Below are 23,601 nucleotides of genomic sequence, written 5' to 3'. Positions count from 1 at the left end.
TTTGTTTATCTGGGAATGTCTTAATTTCTCCTTCATTTTTGGAAGGACACTTTTGCCAGATATAGAATTCTTCATTGACAGTTTTTTCTTTCAGTGTTTTGAGTGTGTTATCCCACGGCCTTCTGGGCTTCTTGGTTTCTGTTGGGAAATTGGCTGTTAATCTTCTTGAGCATTACTTGTACATGATGAGTTACATTTCTCACTGCTTTCATGGATCTCATTGTCTCTGACTTTCAACACAGAAGTGTGAGAAATAATAGACTTGGATAATTATTTAATATACAGCAGGAAAGCGCAATTTCACAAAGCAATACAATTAAAAAGAATGCTTCTCTAAAAGCAAGTAATGTTTCTAAGTGTACAGGTTTGGCCTGTATAAAGAAGATATTGGCTTAATGACAAATGTGAAGTAACTACTTTCCCAGTTGAGTTGATGGGAGGAAGTAGGTCTCATTTCTGGCTGGTATACCTAGAATAAGAAACAGAAGTCAAGCTGGGATAGGGTAGAGCAGGAACATGTTTTGTAAAGGAGGACTGGTTAGCAGTAACAGCAGCCCCCTGCAAACCCCTGTAGCCTTCCAGTTTTTATATTACTTATTAAGACAGTTATATATTTGCTTTCCATTAATAAAGGTATCTGCATAAACGTGAGTACCTAAGTTTGTGAATTTGTTGGGCACTTAGTCCCTGGTATTGTGGGTGGTGCATTTATAGCAGAAGGTCTCTGCACTGTCAACTCACAGATGGTAATGCTGGAATTTACTTCAAGCTTGTGGAATCATTACATACAACTTTACCAATGGTTACACTGTATATGTTCTTGACTCTTTCTGGAAACATGAAAACACAAGATGTCCACCATCTGAAATGTCAGGATAGTCCTTAAATATAGTTGCTATTTAAAGATGTATAAATTATAACCAGCCCACCAAATTTAATCTTTGGGACAGCAACATATTTGAAGTTTTGATTTAGTTGAAAGCCACCATAACTTAGGAATCCACCATTTGATTTAACAAAATCGATCAAATGTTTAAATGTGTATAAAAGAATAGGAAACAAAATGGAATTATGTTTAATTGAATGCAAATGCAAGGATTTCAGTATGATTAAGTTTCTCTGAGATGTTTTCAACTGGAATTACTTGTGAATAGACAGGAAGAGATGAATGGGAGAAAAGGAGATACCTATAGTTTGGTAGGTTAACTTATCCACTTAATCAAGAGTAGATGAAAATGGGGTGTCTGGGTGGCTCAGTCAGTTAAGTGTCCAGCTGTTGACTTTGCCTCAGGTCAGGATCTCAGGGTCATGAGACCCACATCAGGTTCCACACTGGGCATGGAGCCTGCTTAATAGTCTCAATCTCTCTCCCTTTGCCACTTCCCACCCCTTGCTTGCACACACATGCTCACTCTAAAAAAAATTTTTTTAACTGAATGAGATGAGGACTTTGGACGGTATTATTCCCTACTTTCCCACACCTTCTAGAAAGGAACCTTTATGGACTATTTTTTTCCTTTTTTAAGATTTTTATTTATTTATTCATTAAAGACACAGAGAGAGAGAGAGAGACACAGGCAGAGGGAGAAGCATGCTCCATGCAGGGAGCCCCATGCGGGACTCGATCCCAGGTCTCCAGGATCAGGCCCTGGGCCAAAGGCTGCTGAGCCACCCGGGCTGCCCCATGGACTATATATTTCTTGAAGGCAAGCTCCATGTTCTATTACTACCACTTATCCATGCCAGCCTAGAAGTTGGCTGCCACATGCTCCCAGGGACCATGTTGTCCTCTTCCTAGCCTGTGATTTGACTGGGTCTGGCTAAGGACCCAGGGAGAACTGCATTGCCCCCCTCCTGGACCTAAAGGCATTTTGCAACTCTCAAGTCCTTTTGCCTCTTTCTTATTGTACCTGCCCTCAACTGATTCTCCTATGATATCCCCAAGGATTAGGCAGAAAGCTAGTGTTACTTGCAGCACTGATGTGGTTGAAAAGTTCTACCAACTACTGCCTCTGTGGGCTTGCTGTGTTCATTTGTAAAATGGGGCCATTGGAGTATATCTTCTCTCAGACCCTTTCTAACTCACTTACCATTCCAAGTATATGACCTAAATCCCTTAGTAATTTGTTGAATATAATGGTTAGCACTTCTAGGTCCTCAATACATCTAATACCTCCATTTCTCATACAGGACACCATTCTTTAGGAGGTAAGTTCTCTGCAGCCCAACCATCTCCTTCCTTGTTGTATCTAGCTAGGACATACAAGTTGATCTCTTCAAAGATGAAAATTACCATGGCTGTATCCAGAAGTATGTTGAAGCACCATGACATTCAGAATGTATGCCTATTACCTAGTCTATAAAAAGAGGTTAGACATTGTAGGAGAGAGAAACAATTGTTGATGTAACAAAATATTACCCAACTATGATTAAAAGGAATCCTAGAGGATAATGGAGAAGCCCATGCTAACCAGTCAAGATGTTCTTACCTACTGAGCTCAGTGAAAAGAAACAAAGAAATATGGAACCATAAATGTATATTGGCAACAGTCTGTTATAAGCTGTCCATTTTCTCTCCCATACGTATAGTCTCCTATTTCTACAACTCTGTCACTACTATCATCACCCAATAGTTTTGTGGGAAAGGGAAAGAGTCCAGGTAAGACAGCCAGCCAAGCACTTCAGTCCTAGGAGCAAGCAGAATGTATGTACCCCATTTACCAAGGAGAACCAACAGAGAAAATAATTTTCCATAATCCTTACCAACATACACCTTGCCAAAATAGCACAAGATCAAGCCCTACCCAACACTGAGTACAAATTAGCTGGACTCGGTTCTGTGATACTCTTTCCAGACCTTGTGGTTAAATTCTAATAAGCTTCTTAGGAAAAACAAGAGGTCTGAGGAATGGATTCCTGGACAGAGCCAGTAGGAGAAATACTTGATGGGGTTTGGAATTCAAGAAGAAACAATGATGAGAGAGACTCAGATGGGAATGGAAACGACTGTATCTTTGCTAGACTCCAACTCTTGTGCTTTTTTTTTTTTCAGATTAGTGAAATTAAGATATGCTACTAAATGGCAAGTATACAGACTCACTGAATTAGTGAGTGCTTTACTTGGGATAAAGGATGAATTTGAAGGGTAGTTTAGCCAAATGCTAAGTAGAAATTTTTTTGTAAGTGTATATAATCAACCCAGTGAAAATTCTGTAACTAGAATTTCTGAATATAGAATTGCCTTAGCTCACTTTGGGAGAATGATCTTTAACTACTGATGGTGGGATCACAAATATCAATAATAAGTAAATGTAAAATGACCATGATTTTTCTTAAAAGAGCATCTCACCGGGACACCTAGGTGGCTCAGTGGTTGAGCATTTGCCTTTGGCTCTGGGCATGATCCTGGAGTCCCACAGGGAGCCCGCTTCTCCCTCTGCCTATGTCTCTGCCTCTCTGTGTCTCTCAGGAATAAATAAATAAAACCTTTAAAAAATTAAAGGAGTATTTCACCAACTATGGGATTCCAACAAGGTTGTGAATATATTCAAAGTATTAATGGCCAAGCTTGAGTTGAACTACAACGTTCAGTGACTTCCTTTAAAGCCATATCCTAGGGGTACCTGGGTGTCTCAGTTGGTTGGGTGTCTAATTCTTGATATCAGCTCAGGTTGTGGTCTCAGAGTCATGAGATGGAGCCCTGTGTCAGGCTCTGTGCTAGACATGAAAGCCAGCTTACAATTCTCTCTCCCTCTCTCTGCCCCTCCCCCTACTTGCCCATGCTTCTCTCTCTCTCTCTCTCTCTCTCTCTCTCTCTCTAAAAATAATTAAACAAACTGAATTCTAAATGATTACCAAAAGATAGGGCTTAAATTCTTTTGCTATTTCCATTTTCACATTTCTTCATCCACTGTTTGACCACTCCATTCAAACTACTCGAGGTACAAAAAGGAAAACTACACCACGATAAGGAAGTACTTAATCATTTGGTAGCTGCACTGTGGAACTAGGGTTGTCCATGGCCCTCATAAATTTCAATGCTTTACTCATCTTATGTAACCAAAGTGTTACAAAACCTATACGTGGTGGATCTAGAAAGAGCCAATTGTTCTAGCATCTAGCATCTTTATTTTTTTTTTAAGATTTTATTTATTTATTTGAGAAAAAGAGAGAGTGTGCAAACAGGGTGAACTACAGGCAGAGGGAGATGCAGGGAACCCTGCATGGGGCTCAATCTCAGGACCCAGGGATCATGACCTGAGCTGCAGGCAGACACTTAACCGAATGAGCCACCCAGGCACACCACCCCCACCCCCATGTTCTGGCATCTCTACTGCTGTGTTTACCCAATGAAGCACTGTTTTCGAACACATCCCATATTTTCATATTTGAAAGAATTACCCAAGCATTTCTTTTTATTTTTAAAGATTTTATTTATTATTTATTTGAGAGAGACAGAGAGAAAGCATGAGTAGGGGGGAGGAGGCAAAGGGAGAGGGAGAAGCAGACCCTGAGATCATGACCTGAGCCAAAGGCAAATGCTTAACCAACTGAGCCACAGAGGCACCCCCCCCAAGCATTTTTTTCTTTTCTTTTTTTTTTTAAGATTTTATTTATTCATAAGAGACGAGGGAGAGAGAGAGAGAGAGAGAGAGAGAGAGAGGCAGAGACACAGGCAGAGGGAGGGAGAAGCAGGCTCTATGCAGGGAGCCTGATATGGGACTCGATCCCAGGTCTCTAGGATCAGGCCTGGGTTGAAGGTGGCGCTAAACCGCTGAGCCACCCGGGCTGCCCTCTTTTCTTTTCTTTTCTTTTTTTTTTTTTTTTTAAGATTTTCTCTTCAGATTGCATAAATCTTTCTCCTTTTTAAAAGATTTTATTTATTTATTTAAGAAAGACACAGAGAGAGAGGCAGAGGCATAGGCAGAGGGAGAAGTAGGCTCTCCATGGGGAGCCTGATGCAGGACTCAATCCTAGGACCCTGGGTTCATGACCTGAGCCAAAGTCAGATGCTCAACCACTGAGCCATCCAGGTGACCCCTACCCAAGCATTTCTTAAATTAATCTTCACTCAAGAAGTAAGGCTATAAAGTATACAAGAGCACCATTCTTCTTCTTCCATTTCAACCTTTCAAAGTATGCAATTAAATATGAATATTGAGCAGTCCGGGTGGCTCAGCGGTTTAGCGCCTGCCTTCAGCCCAGGGCGTGATCCTAGAGACCTGGGATGGATTCCCACGTCAGGCTCCCTGCATGGAGCCTGATTCTCCCTCTGCCTGTGTCTCTGCCTCTCTTTCTCTCTGGGTCTCTCATGAATAAATAAATAAAATCTTTTAAAAAATAATAAAAATAAATATGAATATTATAATAATTTTACCCATGTTTTCTGTCGGCATCCATTTCCCTCTTTAGATTCTGTAGCCTCAAACTTGGAAAAGAAAAGGTTTGAAGCTCTCTGACCTCCGAGGAAATAATAATGAGAAACTAAGAATCTAGGGATCCCTGGGTGGCGCAGCGGTTTGGCGCCTGCCTTTGGCCCAGGGCGCGATCCTGGAGACCCGGGATCGAATCCCACATCGGGCTCCCGGTGCATGGAGCCTGCTTCTTCCTCCGCCTGTGTCTCTGCCTCTCTCTCTCTCTCTGTGACTATCATAAATAAATAAAAAAAAAATTTAAAAAAAAAAAAAAGAAACTAAGAATCTAGTTGTTCATCAAGTCCCAGCTAATTTATTTATACCAGATGTACCAGTTCATTTATTATACTTCAGAATAATACAAGTTAGCCTTCATTATCTGAAACCTCTTTTAAAACTCCTATTTTTCAAATAGTATATTGGAGTAGGCAAATCATTTTCATGGAAAATCTATTTTTGAATCCTGATCTACACCTCATCTTTAAAGGAAGAAAGCTTTGACAGGACAACTAGAGGAACCTCAGTCATCCTCGGTGGGCCAGAGGCCTCTCAGAAGAATAGTGAACCATCATTCTCCCATCATTGAGGTTGATTCTTCAAGCACCGTGCCTGATGACATGGCTAACTGTGGTTCATACACAGAGGTTATTTTTAGAGGCAAGAATTTTCATTTCCCCAAAGTATAACCACAAGAGGTCTATTTTGAATGAATCAGATTCATACACTAGGACAATAGTAAAAGCTCTGACCATGCCTGTGTAACCTCAGTTCCCTGAGGAAATACGTAATATCTTGGTACAGCCTTACTCTGGGCCCCTTGCCCTCTGTCATGGCCCTCATCTGGCTGAGGCAGTTCCTCTGGAAACCAGGCAGTGCTGTGGGGGTTCATAGGTGTCTTCCAAGTAAGTTTTCCTTACAGACACAGTTCTCTTTTGTCCTTGTGGCTTTTCACAGTGATTTTAAAACTGACGTTAAGAAAAGTCATTCTTCTTCAACAGTGGCAGTCACCACAGTCAGATGCTTTCAGAGGCAAGGTAGGCTTGGTGGCCTGCAGGGACACCCTACTACATCTGCATTCTGCTGCCACAACTGGCAGGGCTGCCTGAGCTGGCCCCCTTCTCCAGGGTAGGCCAGCCTTGGCTCCAGCCTTATAACTGGAACTGTTGTTTGCGGGACTTTGGGCCCCTTAAACTGAAATTCAGTTTCTTAAGGCCAGAGATCTTAAAGGAGGAAGGACATCAGCTGACAAATCTAGCAAACAGAATATCCACCCAGGATTGGAAGAGGCTCACTGGGTGGCCTTGGGAACCCCATCTGGCCACTTTAGTGCTTTGGTTGGCCATATCCCTTTGGGTTAGTTGGTTCATTTGCCTTAGAAGATCAATTTTCTGCCTTCCTCTTTGACTTCACCCCACTTTTTAAAAAGTAGGCTCCATGCCCACTGTGGGGCTCAAATTCATGACCCTGTGATGAAGAATCCTCTGTTTCATGACTGAGCTAGCTGGGCACCCCTGACTTCACCTCGCTCTATCAGAAGAGGAGGCTCCCTCGACTGGAGCAGACTGTGGGACCTGCTTTTCAAGGTTGCCCTCGTAAAGTGAATGCTGGTAGTCAGTCAGTGTGTCTATCTATACATCTGTCTAGCCTCAGGGTACCCAAGGGACCCTGGCAGGAACCAGCTATTTCTGCACCAGAGCAATAGCAATGGCAGATCAGACCAGGGTTGCAGAGATGGAGATTGGGAGAGATCCTAAGTTGGGGAGTCAATTGCTTATTTATTCTGTTAACCCATTGGCTCATTTATTCTTTCAGTTACCAAGCATTTCCTGAGTACCTACCATCCCTCAGGCACTGAGGCCCAGGACCATGCCCCTTCCCAGTTAATGATGGAGTACAGAAGCTCTCATCTCTGACCCCACTCCAAACCCTGGGAACCTCACAGCAGCTATCCTTAAACAGCTGTCATGCTAAGAATGGCTACCTTGTTTCACATCTCTCTCCACAACAATTCCTTGATTTGTAAAATGAAGCTAATAATACTTGCCTTGCTGCCTCAGGGGGTCCTGGATGGAGCAACTGAGAAAACAGATATGGAAGTCCTTTTAATTAGAAAAACAATAAAATGCTGATTGTAATGACACATTAAGAGTTTTTGAGGGCCTACAGTGTTCCACGAACGCACTCTACCCAGGCTGTACCTAAATGTCAACTAATACCAATAACTCAGAATTCGTCCCCTTTAGAGATTCAGATTTTAGAAATATATAGGTTCAATATATACCCACTGTGTGAACACTTACTGTGTGCTAGATGCTTAGCTCAAGGCTTCACGTGGATTACTTCATTTAATCCCCACAGCAAAGCACTGTGGGAGATGGGTACAGGTATTATTACACCCACTTTATAGATGAAAAACATAAGGCTTTGAGGAGTTAAAGAACAACTTGTTTATAGCAACAAAACTAGTAAATGAGAGAGTCTGCATTTAAATCCAAGTTTTCTGCATCTAAATTATGAGCTTTTAACCACCATGCTATACTTCCTCTTGGGAAAAAAAAAACTCTCTACAGGTCTAAGGTATTGGTAATATTATCCTAAATTTTTTATTTTAAAGCTGTGGACACCTTCCTAAAACTTGCAAAGAACCATTTATTTCTACCATGAAGAGGGAGCCCCACCAAAATGGTTTTTGTTCTATCTCAAGTTTGCTTCTTTCACATCCTGATTTGTTTTACTAGCTAGACATTTATTTAATTGGGAGGACTTATTTGCACAAGTTTCACTGCCACATTAACAAACATAAAGTAAAAATTGGGGGAGCTGGAAGTGGTAGAGAAAGGGTGTGCTGTAAGGGGCGGACGTGGAAGCAGTGCCCAGACAAGAGCATAGCTGGGTGTGGGTGGCCTTCTTACTGATTCCATATGGAAGCACAGCTTCGAACAGGTCCCCTTGCTCTTCATCGCTAACATCTCTGCGTGCGCCCTTCATGCACAGACCCTTATCTTACAGGGAACCTCCAGATGGGTTTCCTCATTGGTGGCACAATCATGTAGCATGCAGTGCTCATATAGAAGGGTTTCCTCAGACTCTTAAAAAACTTCCCCCCAGCCTTCTTTCTGGTACCTCCGTGTCTGGCCATGGAGTGTTACTTGTTTTGCCTTCCAAGGCATTTTTAATAAGTTGTTCATGTCTGCTTCTGTGGATGCTACTGCTGCTCCTTCCCCTCCTCCTCTGCTTCCTCTTCAAGATCATCATTATCCTGAGCAGCAGAGTTAACATGTTCGAGAACTTGTTACCTTGCCAAGCAATGTGCGAAACACCTCACACACAGTCATCTATTTATTTGTTCATTCATCTATTTAATGAATATTTATCAAGCACCCACTTGGTACTAGACACTGTGCTCTATACACAGTGGTGATCAAAACAGACCATTATCCCTTCTGTTAGAGTACTGGAGGTGCAACAGGGGAATTAATACTTACAAATTGTTGCAAGTTCTATGACAGAAGGTTACCCAAGACTATGAAAGGTGAGCGAGTAGCATTATCCTCTGTTTGACAGGTAAGGAAACAGAAGCTCTGAGAGATTAAATAACTTGCCCAAAGTAACACAGCTAGTAAGTAGGCCGAGTAGAGATTCAAATCCATGCTGGTCAGATTCCAAAGCTCACACGCTTTAACTGCTATACTTTATTGCCTCTCCAATGTGTGAAGTGCAGATATAGCCATTAATTCTAGCCCTCCGTGTTTGGGTTCTGGCTTCATCTCAAATGTGTGGAGTTGCAATTGTTTCCAATTAGTTGTGGCTGTGGTTTGGTGCATTTGTTCAAAGAAAGTGTGCACGCAAAACAGGGGTCACGTGCCCTAAGTCTTGTGGATGTGCACAATGTATAAATAATAATGGCATTCCAGAAAAGCTGGGATTCATTGGGATCACTGCATTTGTTTCCCATTAGCTTATGCTACTCAAATGCAAACAGTAAAGCATGTGTTTACATTGCTGTAGACATGGAAAGCCGGGCCCCCAAAGCGTTCCTTGCAGGTTGTATAAAGCTGAGCATCCAAATAGTTCAAAAACAGTTTTGTAAGCCCAGCTTAATAGCTTTAAAATGTAACCTGGATTCCAGATATTGAAAAACCGCCCAGAGAGAGGTATGTAAGTGGCCCAAGGAGACAAGTCCAGCTAAAGCCTCAAACTATGTACCAAGCCCCATAGTTGCAGTTCTCTATTTTGTTTCTTATCCTTTATTTTTTAAAAGCTAAAGAGCTTAAAGTCAAGAAAACTCTTACCATGTTACAACAGTAATGGAATTTTTCATTCTATTCTAACCAGCTGTCTGAAGCTTTTCAAAACAAACCTGTTTATGATGAGATGGTTTGGTTATTTAAGGCACAGTAGATGGCAAGGCTGGGAAAAACAAGTGGGAGGCATCCCATGCCATTATTGCTCCTCTCCCCAGGTCTCCCACCCAATACCAAAGGGCTCTCCCATCAAGCTCTTGTTTGTGGCTATAGCATCTGAGAAGGTGGGATTGAACTGGAAACCATCTCAGGTAAAGGCAGTGGAGATGACAAACATGTGAAATGAAGGACCCCTTAGCTGATGTCTTTCCCTAGCACAGCATTTTTTTCTTAAAGAGCTCTGGGCTTGGAAGCAGAAGCCTTTGTTTTTATTTATTTAAAATTTTTATTTGTGTGTGTGTTTGTTTTTAAAGTAATCTCTATGACACAATGTGGGGCTCAGACTCACAGCCCCGAGACTGTGCTGCACACCCCCCTGGCTGAGCCAGCTTGGCACCCCAGAAGCCCTTCTTTTTAATGAGGCCTCCATCACCTACTCACTTGACCAGTCACTTGACCAGTAACTCGGTCAAGCCATGTCCTCTCTCTGAGGCTCAGTGTCCTCCCTTGACATGGAAGATAGGGATAGCAATCTTCCTTGTTACACAAATTGGCAGTGAGGATTCGAGGATTCTGTGAGAGAACATATGTTAAGCCCTAACACAATGTGTGGCTGATAAGGTTCATATCTTTGTAATCAAGATAATTTCAAGAGGCATGTTATTTATACCATATAGACAGATCAAGAGTTGCTGCTTTCACTGGTCTAATTTCAGCATATTTGATCCCCCTAAGAACAACAAGTATGTTCTTTGATCTTAGTTCTCCTGCCAACCAGGCACGAAAAGAACTTTGGCCAAATCATATCATCCCATGCCACGGTGTTCATTGTTATCCTGGTTATGGTTTTTAAGAACACGAAATTACTATATTCTAGGAAGCCATTTTTTTTCTCTCTCTCTATACTGTGGTTCTAATTTTCTTAACTAATTATTCCAAGCTTTTTGGTTCCTCTTATCACACAGCCCTGGGTACCTGTTCTAAAGCTAACTTTAAATATTCCACTTTCTAATCAAACAGTCACTCACCTTTACACAAGGGTATTTTCATTAACTCCAAAGACAAAAGGTCATGATGTCCATACTTAAGCAAAAAGGAAATCATCAGATTGAATTTGCTTTTTAAAGAAAAATGGTTTGAAGAGCACGTATTAAGGACTTGGACACACATGAGGCTGAGGTGACTCTTTAACAAATGTGATTTCAAAGGGTTTCTGGGAAGTGGAGGGACACTTGGAGCAGCCTCTCTTAATGTGTGAACTGTGATTCACTCATGGCAAGATGGTGGGGGACAGATCTAGTCAAAAATGCTGATCTGTGCTCTACCTCAGGCCTACTAGATAAGCAGCTCCTTGGATGGGGCCCGGGAGCCTGAGTTTTTAACAAGCATCCTAGGTGATTCTTACAGACATTGAAGACTCACTCCCATGGTGCATAAAAATGTATGTACTCATTTTCTTAATGTTTACTTTTTTTACTTTTTTTTAAGTTTTCATTTACATTCCAGTCAGTTGATGTACAGTATAATATTAGTTTCAGGTGTACAATATAGTGATTCAATACTTCCATACCACACCTGGTGCTCATCACAAGTGCCCTGCTTAATCCCCATCACCTATTTAACCCAGACCCCCAACCACATCCCCTCTGATAACAGTCTGTTCTCCATAGTTAAGTGTCTGTTTCTTGGTTTGCCTCCCCCTCTCTTTTTCCCTTTGCTTGTTTGTTTTTTAAATTCTACACATGACTGAAATCATATAGTATTTGTCTTTCTCTAGCCGACCCATTTCACCCAGCATAATATTCTCAAAATAAAAAGCTTCTGCACAATGAAGGAAACAATCAACAAAGCTTAGAGGCAGCCTATGGGATGAGAGAAAATATTTAATTTTTTAAAGTAATCTCTACTCCCAACACAGGTCTTAAACTCATGACCATGAGATCAAGAGTTGCCTCTTCTACCCACTGAGCTAGGCAGGCACCCCTAAAAAATGTATATTCCCTTTGACCTGATAATCCTACTAATGGGAAACTAAGGAAATAATCCAGAATATGGAAAGAGTAATGTGAATGCTCCTGATGCTACATCTTTATTTATAAGAACAAAAGAACGAGAAGTGGTGTCAATATTAACTATTGGAGCATAGTTAAGTGAATTTCAGCAGATTCCTTACAGGCACCTTGTACATGTTTTATCAATTTTAAAGCATCACAACAATTCCTTGAGGTGGGCATAATTCCCCCCATTTTACAGATGAATACACTGAGGTTTTAGGGATAATAAGCAGTGAAGTTATTAAGTGGGGAGAAAAGCCAACGAAGGGGAAAAACCAGGATTCTAACCCAAGTCAGTCTGATTCTAAAATCCAAATTCACCTATGTAAAAAGAAAGGCATTACAAAGAAGCCTTACCTTTGAAAACACAAATGTTGTTTATTAGAGTTTGGGAATTGGGAATCTTTCCTTATTTCTCTTTCCTTTCACCTTTCTATGTTATATTGATACTTAAATAATTAAAATAGTAGATCATAAAATCAAAATTGCTTGTATATTTAAGCAAATGTGATGGTCTAATGTGACTCTACTTGAGTTACAAGGAGGGTAGGAGCTGTAAAAAAAAAAAAAGCTGGCTATGAAAAAGGCCTGTATGCTTCCCCCTGCTAAGGCCTGCCAAGCAATGAGTAGCAGAAATGTCAGGCTTATGAAATGATTATGGGAGCAGTGGAGTAAAATAAAATAATCAGACCTGTGTTTCAAGAAGATAAGTTTACATTGATAATCATTATTTGGAGCCCTGGCCTTTAAAAAGCTAACAGAGGGATGCATGGGGGGCTCAGTCGGTTAAGTGTCTGTCTTTGGCTCAGGTCATGATCTCAGGGTCCTGGGATCAAGTCCTGAATCAGGCTCTCTGCTCAGTGGGGAGTCTGCTTCTCCATCTCCCTCTAACCCCACCACCACCACTTGTTCTCATTCTCTCTTTCTCTCTATATATATATATCAAATAAATACAATTTAAAAAAAAAAAAAAAGCTAACATAATAGTGTCCTTTTACCTTTGCACAGTGGCAGTATCATACCCAATGTGGTTTATCCAAGGAACGATCATTGCTAATTGAGAATAGTGTCCTTTGAAATGGCAAACAATTAATCAAAAGTCTCAGGCACCTAAAGTTAACTGATTTGTGTGCAAGGTTCTCATAACTTTCTTTTTATAAAGTGAGTGTTCAGTGTGGAAGACACTGTAAAGTGTGAGAGAGGGAACAAGGAGGTCAACATTGTGAATTGCAATTAGCCAATTGGATTTCTGTGCCAAATTCCAGGCTGTACTCAATCCACAGTTCTCACTGGCAGTTCCTCATCTCTAACACATGACCCTTCCTTCAACACTCTGGAGCTTCAGACTCTTCTTTAGGACTTTTGCCTTAACAATAGTTTTCTGGGTTTGGACTTGTATTGTCAAGGTGTGTGGGTGGGTTAGGCTCATCAGCAGATGTCAGTGTAAAATGGTTCCAACACACACTATAATCCTTCAATGTTGAAACTGTCTCCAAAATGGGAGCCATTTAAAACTAAAGAAGTAATCTCATTGGCAAAATTTTAAAGGTTTTTTTTATTGTATTTAAAAAAATTGAACAACCAGGGAATACTGGGGCATCATACTGGAGTTTGGAAAATGGTCTCTCAAAGATTAACCATAGATCTTAGTCACAGTTGTCCAAAAGGGTTTGGCTATTCATTCACAGGTTCTTCTATAGTTAATCTGTGCTTTGGCTTTCTCATTTTAATGAGGCTGTGGAAGTAGCTTTGGAAGAATTAAATAGGGGCACCTGGGTGGTTCAGTGGTTGAGCATCTGCCTTTGTCTCAGGTCGTGATCCCAGGATCCTGGGATTGAGTCCTGCATTGGGCTCCCTGCAGGGAGCCTGCTTCTCCCTCTGCCTATGTCTCTTCCTCTCTCTGTGTATCTCTCATGAATAAATAAATAAAATCTTTTTTTAAAAAAAAGAAAGAATTAAAGATACCATGCCACTATATTTTGCTTCCACTCAATAGCACATTTACTAAGTATCTGCCATGTGCCAGACACTACCTTAAATGCAGTGAGGTTCAAAGATAAATAAGACTCAGCCCCTGGACAGCTCACAGTCTAGTGGTAGAGCAAAGTCACATGTACACATAAATAATACCAGGTTGCATCTACAAAGTGATATTTAGGAGGTACAGATGAAGGAAGTGCTGGTGGAAGAAGGGAAAGGAGAGCCATGTGACCATCTGTGAGAGCCAGGAAGGCTTTATTAAGGAAGCAGTGTTTAAACTTGGCTTGAAAGGATGGAGTGCTTTCAGTAGACAGCAATGAAAACAACTCATACTGGGTGCTCAATTAATATTTGCTGATGAGACTAATGACAGGAGCAGATAGGAGACGTGCTTGAGAAATAGTAAGTTGTCTATATCTAACCGCCAGTTCCCCTTATGTGAACAGTTCTTATTCAGGTAATCATGACATATATGAAGGATGTACTTTTGAAAATTAACCTAAAAATGCTTATGTCAATAGCAGTTTTCTCATACAAAATAATGGAAAATTACATTTGGTCAAACTGAAGTGATATTATAGCCTAGATTAGCAGTGTTCGAAGAATGGTGTATGGACCCTGGGAATCCATGAAACCTAATGACCCACAAGGTCAAAATTACTTACACAACAGTACCAGGGTGTTGGTTTGCCTTTTTCACTGTGTTGATATTTGCACCAGTGGTGCAAAAGCAATGGTGAGTACGACTGTCAGCAACACATCAAAGCAGTGACTGCAAACTGTACCAGCAGTCATTGTATTCTTCACTGCCATATAGTTGCAAGAGAATAAAAGTTTCACTTAAGAATATCGTGACTGGCCATTAAAAAAAAAAGAATTATTAAAAAAAAAAAAAGAATTATCATGGCTGGGGTTCCTGGCTGGCTCAGGCAGTAGAGAATGCAACTCTTAATCTTGAGGTCATGAGTTTGAGCCCCACGTTGGGTGTAGAGATTACTTTTTTAAAAAGTTATGGCCAAAACAGTAATAATGATTAGTTTATTAAACTATAAGTCCTGAGCATCCTTTTAAAAACTATTCTGTGTGTATGGGGCACCTGGATGGCGTCATCAGTTAAGTGTCTGGCTCTTGGTTTTGGCTCAGGTCATGATCTCAGAGTTCTGGGATCAAGCCTTGCATAGGGCTCCGTGCTATGCATGAAGTCTTCCTGAGATTCTCTCTCCCTCTCCTTCAACCCCCCCCCCAACTTGGGCTCTCTCTCCCTCTATATCTAAAATAAATAAATAAATCTTACAAAATATTCTGTGTAATGAAATGTGAAGTACACTTACAGTATTTCTGCTGCAAACCGTGCAGACATAGATCTCAGGGAAAAGCACTTGTAAGATTATTTAAGCTATGAGCTAAACTGGCCTCATTTTCATGCAATGCCATTTTTACTTGACATAATGACTGACAAACTATGGTTATTCAGACTCAAGTATTTGCTAGACATTTTCTTTGAAAGGAATAAAGAGAGCCCATCAGTTAAAGGAAAAACTGATAGTATTTGTTGCCAGTGATAAAATTTAAACTTTCTTTTTTTTTAAATGATTTTATTTATTTATTCATAGAGACACACAGAGAGAGAGAGAGAGACAGAGGCACAGGCAGAGGGAGAAGCAGGCTCCATGCAGGCAGCCTGATGTGGGACTTGATCCAGGGTCCCCAGGATCAAACCCCGGGCTGCAGGCGGCGCTAAACCGCTGCACCACCGGGGCTGCCCTAAAATTTAAACTTTCAAGAGAAAAATTTTGAAACACTTGTATCTGCCACCATGAGCTTGCGAGCTTCCCAACACTTAGACATTTTCTAATTAGGTTGGAGGTGATGTAATGAATGGATGTGATTTTTTAATGTATCATATAATGAAAGATATTGACATTCAGAAGACCTGTATAGCTCAGTGAACCAGTATTTTTGGATGACCATGCATGATGATATAAAATGGCTAAAAGGTCCATTCAAAGTTCAGAGCACACCAATGAATTTTAATGTAACAGAACATGAAAAGTTTATTCATGTGGTTTCATATTCGACATTGCAACTAACTTTCCCCACTTACTGAGTTTTTATGAGGTGTCACCAAAAAATATCCACAGTTATCTGAAAAGGCTACTAAGATACTTCCCTCTTTTCCTACTACATATCTGTGAGACACTAGATTCTGTACAAATATTTAAATCAAAACAACATATAACAACAGATTGGATGGAGAAGCATATATGATGATCCAGCTACCATATTAACCTGGACTTTAAAGAGATTTGCAAAAATGTATAACAATGCCACCCTTCCTTCTAACTATTTTATATCAGGGGAAAATATATTTCTTTTTCATTAGAAAATGTTATTTATGTTAACACATCATGGCTTTATTATGGTTAAGTGTAAACAAGTTATTAAGTATTTTTTATATTTCTCAGTTATAATTTCTAAGATGGTAAATGTCAATAGATATAAACAACTTCTTGTATAAACAGAAGTTCTCTTGGATTTTGAATATGAGTGTAAAGGGGCCCTGAGACCAAAAATTTGAGAATCATTAGGCTAGCTTATCCTAGCCTATGCATCTATATTGTACATTTAGATGTGTAGGATAAGTTGGGATAGGGAGGGTCAGACAAGGGATGCATTAGAGCAGGAGGATAGAGATGGTTCTAGAGTAGGAGACAGTAGGTGGCTTGGCTTCTCCCACACCATTAGAGGTTGTTGGACTTTTCTTTCTTTGCTCAAAAAAAAAAAAAAAAACCCATAGTCCCATTTCTCTATGATATCTAGCTTGTTCCAAGTAGATCTTGATGTAGGAGTTAAATCACAAGTGGATAACATAAAAGTATACTTTGCAGTGACAATGAACATGGATAATAGAAACCACAGAAACCAGGATATGTCTGTATATGCATTTTTTCTGGATACCTCTCATGCAATCACCAAAATCTCACTTTTGGTAGATCCAGCATCTTTTTTGGCCAATATTTGTATAAGTATGAGGTGGGCCTGACTTTTATGACTGAAAATGAGTGGTGGGGCAGGAATAGAGGACCCTGGAATACAGCCTTGGTGAGAGATGCAAGGAAAAGTAAAATGGGGCCTAAGAGCCGCCCTCAGAGATGATTTGTGCTGTGGGTTGGGCTTCCGGGTCAGTGGAGAAATTGGAGGAGGTGAGAGTCACCATCAAATTATAAAGGCATTGACTAGGGCACAGGGTGGCTCAGTGGTTGAGCATCTACCTTTGGCTTAGGTTGTGATCCTGGAGTCCTGGGATTGAGTCCTGCATCAGGCTCCCCGCAGAGAGTCTGCTTCTCCCTCTGCCTGTATCTCTGCCCCTCTGTCTGTGTCTCTCATGAATAAATAAATAAAATCTTTAAAAAGGAGTTGACTACATAACTGAAAAGCCAGACACAGAGGTGTAAAACAAACATGCCTCTTGGTAGGCATATTATTTACAATAAAGCAAAATGAATTTCAAACCAGCTTATGGAAATTGTGAAAGAGGGAGAGATTTTTAAAGTTTTTCTAGTGACCAAGGCATGGTACATTGGCAATTAATTGTAAGTATGTATTTAAAATGTGTGTAGGGATGCCTGGGTGGCTTGGGACGCCTGGGTGGCTCAGCGGTTGAGCATCTGCCTTTCGCTCAGGGTGTGATCCCGGGATCTGGGATCGAGTCCCACATCGGGTTCCCTGCGAGGAGTCTGCTTCTCCCTCTGCCTCTCTCTGTGTCCCTCATGAATAAATAAATAAATCTTTAATAAAATAAAATAAAATGTGTGTAAAATGCCATTGGTAATCTCTTCATCTGGTGGGAAGCATTTGTTGTAATATAATGGAAATATAATTGTAGGAGGCTTCTGTAGGGCTCTTTCCTGATCTTGGTGTCCTCCCAGCCTATAAATATGCTTTGTCACATCTTAAGCTTCTCATCAGTGAGTTCTCCTACCATGGAGGCTTTAAGGAACTTAAATACCATGGTATAGAAGGTCTAATGTAGTAGACACTAGCTACTGGGTGGTGGGAGTAGCATGAAGGAGTAGGGAATCATGTCAGATGCTATGGAATGTTCTAGAAGTATAAAATTCTAAAGAATATAAGCAGCTGGGGCACCTGGGTAGCTCAGTTGGCTAGTTGCAGCTCAGGTCATAGTGATCTCAGTGTCATGGGATCCAGCCCCACTTTGGGCTCCGGGCTTAGCACAGAGTCTGTTTGAGGTTCTCTCCCTTTCCCACTCCCTCTGCCCTTCCCTGCTAAAATAAATAAACAAACAAATAAACATTTTTTAAAAAGAATATGGGGCACCTGGGTGGCTCAGTCAGTTAAGGGACCAATTCTTGATTTCAGCCAGGTAGTGATCTCAGGGTCATGAGATGGATGCCCATCTGGCTCTATGCTCAGCGCAGAATCTGCTTGGGACTCTTCCTCCTCTCTCTCCCTCTGCCCCTCCCCCCAGCTTTCCCTCAAATAAATAAATTTTTTTAAAAAGAATATAAGCAGTTTATACTTATCTACATTTGAAAATGGTTTTTAAAAGCTTCTGTGCAGTTCATTCAGCAGTTTTCAATGCCTCCTGTTTGTAAGACAGTTTCAGACCTCCCTGAGAAATCTTAACATACTGCTACATTTCTGGTCCTTTCTTTCAGCTCCTGAGAACCATGTCTGTGCCCAAAGGTAGAGTTCTGGATAAAAACCTTGACGAGGAGGGGCTTGAAAGTGGCGACTGTGGCGACGATGAAGACGAGTGCATCGGGGGCTCCGGGGATGGCACGATGAAAGTGAGGAACCAGCTCCGCTTCCTTGCAGGTGTGTGTGTGAGCCAGCTGGCATCCAAGCCAAAATAGCTATGCTTGCGGACTCAACACCGGTTGACTCTGCTCTCTGTAACTTTCTGAAAGTCCCCACAACCTACAATGCCATCAACTTTGCAAAGAAATACTATACTCTAGAAAAAAAAGTTTTCAGGTACTCCTCTTTTCCTCCCATCTCCGGACCTAGGTAGATTAAAAGGGTAACTTCCTGTTTTTATTTTTTATTGTCTAAAACAGTCAGACCAAATCAGGTGGCCCTGTTTCCCATTGGATATTTCCTTGGTTCTTCTCAGTTATGAAAAGCAATGCAATCTTGGGAGTCTTGTGAAAACTCACAATGGGGTAACTTTAAAAGGAAGCATAAACATACTGCCCTTGTTTCTATCTTCATACCATTGCCCGCATTTATTTCCATATTAGATCCCACTCTTCTGTCCTTTCCTAAATTACACCCATCCCTCCACTGTATGTTAACTGTCCTGGAATCAAAATGTTAAATTTGCGTTTTAAGTGTGATAAAGTGAACAAAATAGCTTTGGGGGTAGAGCAAACTTGCATTTGCATTCTGGCTCTCTTCCTCCTGAGTCTTCACTCCCTTGTCCATCAAATGGGGATCAATACCCCAACTTCACAGGACTATTGCAGGATTACATTAAGGGGGAAAGTTTGTAAAGCATCTAGCCTGGTACTAGCACATATTCAGTGCTCCATAATTGTTAGTTTCCTGGAATGAAATCTTTCACACGCATCCCCATCCTCTCTGAATTACTACCACAAATTTTGCCAATGCTTTCAAGAAATAGTCTTCAGTGGCTCCCAAGTTCCATTCCTAGGGAATAATGTGATCACTCAGAGGCTGGCACCTTATAATCAGTAAAAATAATATAAGCCAATGTTCACTGGACATTAACCAATACTACGAGTGCTGTGCTGGAACTTTGCTTGCATTGTCTCATATCATTTTCACTGTGAACAAGGGGTTGTTACTATTCCCACATTACAGATGAGAAAACTAATGCTGGAAAAGGTAATTTGCTTAAGGTTGTGCAGTCACTAAGGGTAGAGTCAGGATTCAGAACCACACAGTGAGATTTCAGAGACTACTCTTTGAATAACTATTTTGATTCTTCCTTCTCTGCTCATCTAGACTTTTGTAAAAAGGCTGAAATCTGTCCTGCTCTTCGCTATCCAGAAAAGCTTCCAGTCATCTAAAGGTTGCCCAGATGATTCACCAAAATATTAACAGGCTCCAGCATTAATCCTTGGGACACACCACTTTTCATACTTCTCCAAAAATGTCCCTGCCTAGCCCTCCTCTCACTTTTCTGCCTATAAGCCACTTCCTGGTCCATTGCAAAACACCACTCCACGATGCCATGGTGACTTAACTTTTTTCAGCAGTGTTTGGTAGGGGACCTTGTCAAGGGCCTTTTCAAAACCTAAATAGATTATATTCACTGGTTTCCCTTTGTCCACTAGCACATTTAGCCTCTCAAAGAATTCTGGTCAATTAGTTAGGCATGATTAACCCTAAGTGCTTTGTAAACTGTAAAACACCTACACAAATGGTGGGTAATTTAATTTACAGGAAAAATGATGCCTTACTCCCAATAGGTTACACTTGTGTAACATGTTCAGTGATCCTACTGGGCTGGAGCTCCTTCAGTCTCCTTTGAAATGCTTCTCATGGAGAGGAGACTTGTTGGCAATCTGCCAGGCTCGCGGCACAATAGCTCTTTGGAACGGCAGGCTATATACTTTGGTCAGCTGTTACACAATTTTACCCCAAATCTGGGTAGATGCCATCTGGTCCCAGTGATTCATCAACATCCACTTAGTCAACCAGACTTGGAACACCATGTGCGTTTACTGCCATCTCACTTAGAACTTCCACATTTTTTTCTCCAAAACACAACTTGGGAATAAAAAATAAAAAACAAAACAAAACAAAAAAAACACCAGGCTCAGAGGAGGTTCAGACCCTCTTTTATCTCCCTCTTGTCCCAGAACAGACCTTTTACACCATAACCAATGAGTGGTCCTACTGGCTGGCTGCCCTGGCTCACTTCTTGCAGGACACCTCTATTCCTGACTTTGCTTCTAACTCCCATGTGTCCTAGGGCAAGCCCCTTCCTCCTTTGGAAAGTCAGTGTCTCCATCTGCAAAACCAAGAGAATGCCCAATCCTCATGGGCCATTCTAGTGCTGGCAATCTGTAATCATGTTCATTGATTTGGCTTTAGTCCCTGGCAGGGTGCTTATTGGAGTCTGGGGGACATCATCTTTAGAGTTTTCTTCTGACCTTGTAGGTTCCCCTTTGTTTTTCTCTGTTACATAAGATTGTGGCAATTCAATAACATCATCATAATAATAGTGAAATCATCCATTCAAAGCATTTGGCAAGGTGCCTAGCACCTGGTAAGCACTCAAAAAATGCTACCTACTAGTACACCAACTGGTCTGTTACTGCTACTGCTGACCTCTGGAAGCTCAAAAAGCCTGCAGATGTAGCTTAGAATTAGCTTGTTGTATTAGTTTAAGACCAGGTAACCAACATTCAGCAGTATTCTCAGTACCTCTTGCTACTCCAGGTGGGACCCGTGGACCAGTAATGTCTGTATCATCTGGGAGTTGCTAGAAATACAGACTCTCAGGGCCCACCTCGAGACCTACTGAATCATAGGTCAGGTTAACAAGATCCCTAGGTGTTTGCAACCCTTACCGCCTTCCAATTGAGCACTTATGGCATTTAGGTTTCAAACTTGAAGCATCTAAGAAGCCACTAAGCTGGCCCACAATGAGCCAAGTGTTGCAGGAAGTACAAAAGAGGCCTGAGGCCCAGTCACCCATAGGATAGATTAAGACACTTGGGTTCCAGTTCTAGCACATTTACTCACAGTGAGACCTTTAGCAGGTTATGTAGTGCTCTGAGCCTCAGTTTCTCCAGCTGTAATGTGGGGGATACGCATCCTCCCCAACCTCAATGAGTGGTGGAAAACAAAGGTGACAATGAGTGTAAAAGTGCTTTACAACCTGTTGAGTTCTACAGATATTTATGACAATTGGGGGACTGCTATTATTAATCCCAAACCTCTGAAGCTCTTTGGCTTTCTCAGCATCCCTAGCTCGGCACATATTTTCTGCAAAGATAGAATTTAGCCCATGAGTTAGAAAATGCTTTTGCACTGAACACCGTGTTCAGACTCCCTCCCAAAGACAGACCATCCGCGGTGGAGCTGGTGCAATAAATGGACCGTCTTGTTGCCCGGCTGCCATCAGCATCGTTCTCAGTTACCCGCCTTGTCAAAGCTCTTATTGTACGCTGTTTGGGAACCTGGCTACTCCCGGCACTTTGGCTGTGGCTGATTCCTGAGAAGCTTTGCAAGCTCTGGCCAGGTGTCCCTAGCCAAGACATGATGACTAAGCATCTTAAGCATCTGTCCCTCTCCGCCAAGTCCTGACTCTCACCCACATGGAAAACCACGCACACATGTGCCTGTACTCATATAGGTGCATGCCCGCACATGCACACACGCACGCACACACACCTGCTCTTGGAAACACAATTGAAACAGGCTCACAAAGCAACCCAGTAAGAAACACCCATCTCAGAGATACCTGTTACCACTCCCTCACCCCCTGCCTCCCTGGGCTTGTTCTTGCTCCAGCTTGCACTATTCTGTGGGTATAGCCTGAATAATCTGGTGAGCCTAAGGTCTCTATCACTGCAAGTCAGAAAAATAAAATATGGGGCACCTGGGTGGCTCAGGGGTTGAGCATCTGCCTTCGGCTCAGGTCATGATCCCGAGGTCCTAGGATCAAGTCCTGCATCGGGCTCCCCATGGGGAGCCTGCTTCTCCCTCTGTGTCTCTGCCTCTCTCTGTGTGTCTCTCATGAATAAATAAATAAAATCCAAAAAGAAAAAAAAAAGACAATATTAACTCAAGCTGGGTCAAAGACAAGGGGAAGTGATCACGGATGCTGTGGAAGCCTAGTTCCTTGGATGAAGAAAGTGGGAACAGGCTGTAGAAGATAAACACATTGCTGGTTGCCACATGGGAGGACAGTGGCTCCAGCTGGTTGGTGGCGAGCTGAGGAGGTAGCTTCATGAAGCACATATTGGGCTTACAACTTGAACCAATATTTTTTAAAAGATTTATTTATTTATTTATAATGGAGAGAGAGAGAGAGAGAGAGAGAGAGAGAGAGAGAGAGAGGCAGAGACACAGGAGGAGGGAGAAGCAGGCTCCATGCCAGGAGCCTGACGTGGGACTCGATCCCAGGACTCCAGGATCACGCCCTGGGCCAAAGGCAGGCGCCAAACCACTGAGCCACCCAGGGATCCCCAACTTGTACCAATATTAAAACCAAATGGGTGTTTCTTCCCCGTTTAAACAGATGTTTCTTGTGGTACTGTTCACCCTCAAGAAACTTTCAGTTTCACTGTGTCGGTGTGGGGACCACAAAGAGAAAAGCTGCCGCTGGATCCCTGGCTGGCTGGGAGTCAGGGGTGAGGTGAAGTTGGGCCAGGGCAGGTCCCTCTTGCCATCCTGTGCAGTCAAGTCCAGGTGTCAGGAGGAGAAGCAGCTGTCTGCTCTGCCCCAGCAGTGCTGGAGGGGGGGCATTAGGACTCACAGCTGTGGGCCCCATGGGTCTCCACACTCAATCTTTCCTCCTCGCTGTTCCTTTATCATCTGGAGGCAAAAGAACAACTAAAAAGAAAAATAACATTTAGAACATTTTTTTTTAGGCCAGTGATTTTCATTCATTTTCTTAGTAACCTTATATTCTGACCTTTGCAAGCCTGCACACATAGGGAAGGGGAAGGACACTTGGACGGCTTAGCTCTTTTGAGTTGTCGAGTCAGACCTTCATAACGTGGGCCGGTAGCCACATTGTCTGATGAA

The 23,601-nt window shown here is 41.8% G+C and overlaps 1 protein-coding gene across 1 annotated transcript in view; it reads left to right on the top strand.

The window, feature by feature from the left end:
• Positions 1–23,601, top strand: part of GPC3 (glypican 3) — a 434,855-nt gene that overhangs the window by 359,766 nt on the left and 51,488 nt on the right. Inside the window, exon 7 of the mRNA XM_041741320.1 lies at positions 18,531–18,690. Coding sequence (XP_041597254.1) covers positions 18,531–18,690 — 160 coding nt within the window. The remainder of the gene's footprint in view (positions 1–18,530; positions 18,691–23,601) is intronic.

This window comes from Vulpes lagopus, chromosome X (genome assembly GCF_018345385.1).
Source record: "Vulpes lagopus strain Blue_001 chromosome X, ASM1834538v1, whole genome shotgun sequence".
Classification (NCBI taxonomy): domain Eukaryota; kingdom Metazoa; phylum Chordata; class Mammalia; order Carnivora; family Canidae; genus Vulpes; species Vulpes lagopus.
Note: the sequence above shows the minus strand (reverse complement) of the source record. Positions and strands in the feature narration are given on the sequence as shown.